The following is a 7,450-nucleotide window of genomic DNA, read 5'->3' as shown; positions in this document are numbered from 1 at the left end:
TGTGTGTGTGTGTGTGTGTGTGTGTGTCCTCTAAATTCTATGGCCAAATACATATATGGAAAATATGGCGTGTCTAAGAATCGCAGGTCGTTGTAGTCCATTTCTGAACACGAATTTCTGGCCATATATAAGACTCATCTCTCTAAAAAAGCAAGTTATGCCAATATCATCCAGTTGTATATGCAATAGAGTCGTACTTTCATGACGTGTCCAATTTTTTTCATAAGCACAATTTACAAACTAAATATTTTTTCGACAAAGTTATCATTGAAGTAAAAGTTAATGTCAGCATTGAACAAGATTGTGTTGATGTCCTTTCTTTGAAAACTCTATTTGAATCATTACTCTAACGATCTTTAACATTGTTTATTCTACTCTAACCATCTGCATCATTTTATGCAAAATAGAAATTTAATTACAAATTCCAATTCGTAATTTAAGTTTGCGACTACACCTCAAAAAATTTCAAATATTCAAGAGATACATTCAGATGTTTCCCGTTGGTTTATGCGCTTTTGAATCAACCATCGAACGAAATCTATGAATGACATTAGACGGTTATCCATAGTAGTCTTACAAAAACTGTAGCCCTTTGGAAATACTCCCTACGGATCCACGCAGCGCAATATTTACTACAACTCCCGTCCCTTTCACTTCCTCTACGGCGACAACCTGCGCCCGAGAGAGACTCGATTACGCAAACCTGTTTGCGAGACAGGGATGGCGCATTCATTCATAACCGAATCCACCATCCGGTCCGCGACATGAATCATTTCATCTCGTTCTAACGCGCACTATCCTGTCGAGTGCGAGCAGGTGGTACCGGATGCAAAGCGCCGACTAAACTTCAATCGGAAGCTCTCCAAAAAAACCTCGTTCTCTTACGCCTCGAGCCAAATGTTATCCCGAAGAACTCTATATCTAGTAGGTTCGCGGATCGGGCCGGGATCGGGCAATAAGTGTAATAAGTATCGCTGTTAAACGTGGAATCACCTCTATTAATGAGGGGACAGTTGCAATTGGTGATTTTGGTAAGCTCGCTGGGAGTGCGACGTGCGAGCTTCGCCCCTCCGCCGGCGCCCATTCAGCGCGAGTAGTCGCACGCCGGCCGCAGCGACGCACGCGCGCGCCCTCACAGCCTTCCGCTGAAAACTCTGGATAAACCATTAATTTTGAAATGACCGGTTGGAAACACGAACTCTTGCGACTTGTGTTCTCAGAGTGGTTGCTCACTGTGATTCCTTTGATTGGTGCTTTTGAGTGAGTGTCGCTGGGAATGTACGAGAAGTCGCGCTGGACAACTTTACAATGGCCCGAATTGCATTAAATGGGTAATTGCTGTACGTCATTGGATAATGGATTCGGCTTATATACCTATTATTTGTTATCTCCTCATAACAAGCGTGGGTCGCTTGGGATTTTGCACTTGACTCCCGGCTCCCTTTGTTTGAAACCGTTCCGTTGAAACATTTAAATTCAACAATGTGTTTTCTGTCGCCATGAGATGAATACGAAACTGCATTTTTATAATGTATATATTATTTGTAAATTTATTTATTGCCTTGAGTACAAACGTCGTTGATGTCCTTCAACTCAATTGAATACAACAATGGCATAGGTTACTGCGATAGGTTACATTTATCAAAGCATATTTACGAATGACATAAACGTATATAGTTCTAGCTACTTATGTTTTCTTTCCTACTTTAATTTTTGTTTAAGCCGACATTTTCACACTTCATTCTAACGATGTATTTCCTGTAATCTGCTTAATATGTATCTATGTTGCCTTACGTCATCACCGTTTACTTTTGTTTGCAATTTATGTTACACATCAAAACAATACATCGATGAACTTATATGCAGTTTTTAATTGTATTACTATATCTACAAGGTTTTGTTCACAAAGACATACTTAGTGGCATTTTCACGTTAACGTATTTTGTAATTTATCTAGTTTGCCATTTTCTATCAGAAAGCATTGCAACATGTCTGAACCTTAATAAACAAAAAAATGCCTGCAAAGTAAACTTTCCAAAGAAACGTGTGGAGATTTTCTTTACAAAATGTGGAATTGCTAGAGCGGTTGTCTCGTCAGGTACGCGTTATCAGCTGCGCCCGCGCCGACCGTGGGAATGAAAAAAGCGTGTTAAACAATAGCACTAGATAAGAGCATCGTCAGACCCCATTTGGGGTACCTTCCAGTAATTACGTCTAAGTTTGTTTTTACTTTGTCTTCAGTGTTAGGAAACTTTACACTATGATTCGCATGGAATTAATGAACACGTATCATTGGCATAATCTTGAATTAGTTCTTAAGCAGCTTAAACAAACAATATAAAACGCTCATATGTCATTTGTACTATTACGATCCTTTATTCTTAACTCTATATTTTTGCATCCTATCGTGTCTTCTTTCGTTTACATATACATTACTAGAAAAGAAATTTCAATTATTCCAGCCAGTTTCATTTTAAATTTTATTTTACTTCATGGACATCATACATCTCTCGCCAAATGTGATCATACTGACTCCCAATCGTTATTGAAGCAGAAAATCGTAGTCACTTAATCACCATGACAATGCTTAATGGAGCCTCCTTCATTGATACATATAAATCGTTCATTAACAACTTGAATTTAAAATATTGTTAAATGTAAATGGTGTGTCCCAAGGCTATGGGTGCCAGACACCCTGCGCCAGTGCAACGGATACAGGTGTTGCCTGTTTATTTGGAAGCCATCTTGAAAATCCTTACTTGTTCCGCTTTTTAAACTTTTTTACAGTGAAACCTTTTTGGAATTTCGCAATTTTTTAATATATGTTACAAAAAGTAAGTCCACATCTGTCACTTTCCAGTTGATTTTTTTTTAATTGTAAACAATTTTCATTTGGGTTAAACGGCCGGTCACCCTACATTTTTACGGATTTTACGTTGTACTTTATATATTTTTTTTTAATGTAAAACCAGACTATTTTGGATTACATTACAAAAAATCTTGTTAAGTTAAAAATCTTGTGAAATAACAATTAAAATGAAAAATCAGTCTTTTTTATTATTAATCATCTATTACTGTAAAGGCTAACCATCGAAACCAAAATTAAATAAAACAAAGCAAAACTTGATCAAAAATAAAACGCCTAACAAAAGCCAGACAATCCGGATAACGTCTAATTTGGCCGCCAGCGCATCCAAAACGCCTATACTCAGTTTTACTCTATGCTACTCTCAACTTGTATAGTTCATTCAATTTTTAATGAAAAGAAAAGCTATCGCTGACATCTCCGTATCTAAATTTCTAGAGTCATTTGTACATATTGTATTTTTAGTTGCGAGCATTCCTGTATCCGTTTGCCTACCTTTTAACAATTACCTTCTATTGTGCAAGTTTGGAAACCAGCCGCATTGGATGAGTCACGAGCTGCCAGTTTATTTTAACCTAGGTTCATAGAACTGCGATTTGCTGAAAGTAAACATTTTCACGCTCCCTCCGGTCACGCACGTTGCCCAATCGCTGACTTACTAACATTAACATATCGATATCCTGCTAAGGTACATTCTCTGCTACGCACTTTTACATTATACTTTTTTACACTCTAAGTAAATAAAATTTAAAAAAAGAAGAAGAAAAATTACCTGATAAAATAAATATATGAAGTTCGTTAAAACAAAAAAAAGTTCCTTTATTTAAATGGGAACAGTAACTAACAAAAGTAAAATACACACATAATGCATAAGTGAAAATATAAGCCATGGTAGCTTAATAGTTTGACCTATCGCCTCACAAGCAGGGGCTGTGGTTTCAAATCCGGCCTCGCACCACTGAGTTTCTCGGAATTTACGTGCGAAATTTAAATTGACTCTGAGCTTTTTAGAGAAGGAAAACGTCGTGATGAAACCTGCACGTGGAATAAAGTTCACAACTCTCGGAAAATGTGTGAAGTTCCCAACCCGCATTGGGCCAGCGTGGCGGACTAAGGCCTAATCCTCGCCGGAGAGGAGATCCGAGCTCAGCAACGGGACGCATAAATAGGCTGATGATGTTGTAAAAATAACAATAAAGCTGTTTTTGAAACTATTGATAATAGGCTACGTTACAAACGTTAAAATGTAGTCAGGTTTTATAGAAAACAGATTTAAAATTGACAAAACAAAAACATTGTTAGCGTATTCGTTTGTTGAATTTCGGTGCGCGCGCGCAAACGTCGAATTTTCGCAGCCAGCCAAGCGTGCCATTCTGACTCACGCATCGACAATGAGCGTTAAACGAACTCTATGTGTCTATTCAAATTCGAGCCCTCTGCCTGCTCCATGTAATTTAATCTTATCAATTTAATGGACCTAGTACGAAACAACATACTTTAACACTTTAAATAAATAGGTTCATAGCATTTCTATTTTGATGCAAGATTTAGGTACCACGGGCAGAATATATTTACCTTAACTTCAAAGAATATAGAGTGGATAATACCTCCATCCATAATTTTTTATATTTCTGATGTGTAACAATCGGTAACATTGCTACGGTACTGTATTTAGAACTTTGGTAATTTGTAAATAAGAATATAACTATTTTGTTACAATTTTTTCCTTTTATTTTTAATCAATCCGAGGTTACAGAGGGAGGTATTAACCACTTTGTCTGTATCCCTTGAAATTTAGGTTCTATACAAAGATCTGTGGTAATTATTTAAGCATGTACATTTCACCTAACCTATCCTATAAATATCTTAGTAAAGTACACAACTTTTTGTGTAAATGTGTGTTATCAGACATATTTTTGACATCCATCTCTTCCCTCTCCGAAGTCGCCTTCAATAAATTGTAACAGCGAACATGGATTTAGTATAACAACTTCCCATTTGAGTCACATTGATATTTTTAACACGCTAACACGCTGTTAATAGCTGCTAAAGACTTTGTCGTTGTTCGGCCTAATTTCTTAGCCGATGAAAAGTATATTCGAAAGATATAACTGGCTACGTCCAAATCCACTCTTCCGTTCTTCCATCAAGTAATGAAAGAATTGTTTATGTATCCGTAATTATAGGGCCACCTTGGTTAGGTATCATTTTAGTAATGAAGTTGTTTTGATGGCAGCGACGGCAGAGTATTGACCTTAAACAATATTAAATATGCAAAGTAGGACACGCTGTGGACAACAGATATTGCCTTTAATATCATTTGAATTTATACGAACGATTGTTCCATCCTCAAACTAAAATGTTACATAAAGCGCTGCGACACTGAACTTAACCTTACGCCCACCGGATTAACATACAAAAGTACTGAAAACTCCTTAATTTAAATGTCTAATGAAGCTAACTTAACATATTTTTATCAAACGAAGAGTTCGCGCCGCAACATTTGAATTTTATTATTTAACGTTAAGGGTGCTGAAAAAGTCACGTATTTTATGTGAACAAGTTTCGGAATACAGGGTATTTAACGTAAACTGCACACGATTTCAAAGTCGTTGCATAAAATAAGCAATATCCTGTTTACATTAACAGTCTTTGTATCGATATTTATTTAAATATCGCGTAAAAAATATGATTTATGTTTGGAAACGCGGTCGCTTTTTGGCAGGCCGTCGAGTTCTAACCGACCATTATACCGCCCACTTGGATAAACAAATATAAAAATTTAATATGGAACGCGAAGTTTTCCTCGGTAAAAATTTTCTCGTGGTAGGATCGTCGCACATGCGCGTGGGCGTTGAGAGGCGTTCGCTAATCGCGCGCCGCCCCGTGCGGCTTACGCCCGACGCTGGCCGCCACCGCCGACGACGTCGTCGCGAACACGCCTCAACGCACTCTATCCACAACTCGACCTTTTTTGCTCATTTTATTACATTTATTTGCGTCGCCAATAATTAGACTGGTCGATAAAACAACACAATTTATTAACACGTCCTAGCTTTTGATTATGAGATGCATCGTTGCCTAATCAAATAAAGTTAATTAGTGTTATCATGTGTTAGAGGAAAATTTGTGGTAGAAACAAAAATCTAAGACGTGGTTTCCCTTAGTATCGATCGCGAATTTCCTGTACCAAGAAAGTAAAATTAATCATACGCTAACGTAAAAATCCCGTAGAACCCCATCACACCTACATACGCAAAATAAGAAATTACTAACATTCTGGAATATAACATGTTGCCTGCCTGCCGCTGCATTTTTCGCAAAAAAAGGAATTTATTTATAATCCTCATTAACCTGGCGACTGGCTCATTAATCGCTATCAGGCCAATAACTCTGCTTAATAAGCCGATAAGCCTGAAACCTGTGTATTTCCTCCGCTCATTACTATGTAAATATAAGTTTGAGCAAAAAATTGGGACACTACTTAAGGCTGTTTACACATTATGCGGTATCCAACATTATGTGTATTGCAAATTGCGTTCGAATTTTTTTTACAGTATTTTCGAATAGAATATCGTTTATTGCAACCATGGTATAATGATGAAAATACAGTTGTTACAAATAAATATAATAATATCACACGGACACTGGCAAGAATAGCAAATTGTATTCAAATGTAGTTTGTATTATAATAACTTGTAATATTAATTTCCATCATACAAATATATGTCTCAATTAGGTACAGACGACAGCACATCAAGCAACACATTGACGGAACTTGTTCCGTTGCACTGGAAGCGATGTTTGAACAAAAGTGTACATCTTGATGTGCTGATGACTGTACTAAATATAAACGTAGGCTATACCATCGAGATCATTTTGCTAGCGTCACTATCCTTATAAATATATATAATATTGTATTTATGTTACTTTGAAGTATTCAATTTTTTTGTTTATGTTTCAATATTTTGTGAGGCCTCTATCACGAGGTTACAGTGACAGGTCGCTAGCGACCGCGTAAATTACTTCACAATTTTATATGGCAAATTATACAGCGTGTCTAGCGGTTATAATAAGAAACAACATTTTGTATACAAACATTTTCCGCGGTCGCTACCGATAACTGTCACTGTAATCTCATGGTAGAAGAAATGATTATCACGCAAAATACAAAGAAAATATGGGTAATTCTAATGTTGAATTTTCTGTAGAAGAATGTAAATTCCTTCCTACAAATTTGTTGATCTAAACTACCCTATTTTACAAATATAATATAATATTATTCTAAGAAATTGTTCGATTTACGCAACACACACACCGCAGCTACGTTTTTTACCTCTTTAGGCAAATAACACTTTTTACCTCCAAGATTACGTTCGCTCATGTTTTACCTAATGCGTATTAAGTACCTAAATGTAACATTATCAGTAACTTTAACTATGTATCTCGTTAAGCAATTATTGGCATAGTTTATCTTTGACAGTAAATAGACATAGTTAAGCACCAAAAAGATATGTTCAAGTCTTAATTATGTTTAAAAAATTTACATGATTTTAAGTCAACGAAAATGTTAAGGATTAAATA

The 7,450-nt window shown here is 36.4% G+C and overlaps 1 protein-coding gene across 4 annotated transcripts in view; it reads left to right on the top strand.

Annotated features, from left to right (window-relative positions):
• Positions 1 to 7,450, top strand: part of LOC113226714 (ETS-like protein pointed) — a 217,192-nt gene that overhangs the window by 131,798 nt on the left and 77,944 nt on the right. The window contains exon 1 of one of the 4 annotated variants that reach the window (XM_026459440.1): positions 1,313 to 1,340. The exons of the other annotated variants lie outside the window; for them this stretch is intronic. Coding sequence (XP_026315225.1) covers positions 1,328 to 1,340 — 13 coding nt within the window. The 5' untranslated portion in view covers positions 1,313 to 1,327. Of the gene's footprint in view, positions 1 to 1,312; positions 1,341 to 7,450 lie in introns of those variants that run through there. 4 annotated transcript variants of the gene reach the window in all.

Source organism: Hyposmocoma kahamanoa, unplaced genomic scaffold (assembly GCF_003589595.1).
Source record: "Hyposmocoma kahamanoa isolate Upper Pololo Valley unplaced genomic scaffold, ASM358959v1 192, whole genome shotgun sequence".
Taxonomy (NCBI): Eukaryota; Metazoa; Arthropoda; class Insecta; order Lepidoptera; family Cosmopterigidae; genus Hyposmocoma; species Hyposmocoma kahamanoa.
This window is presented reverse-complemented; position numbering and strand designations above follow the sequence as displayed.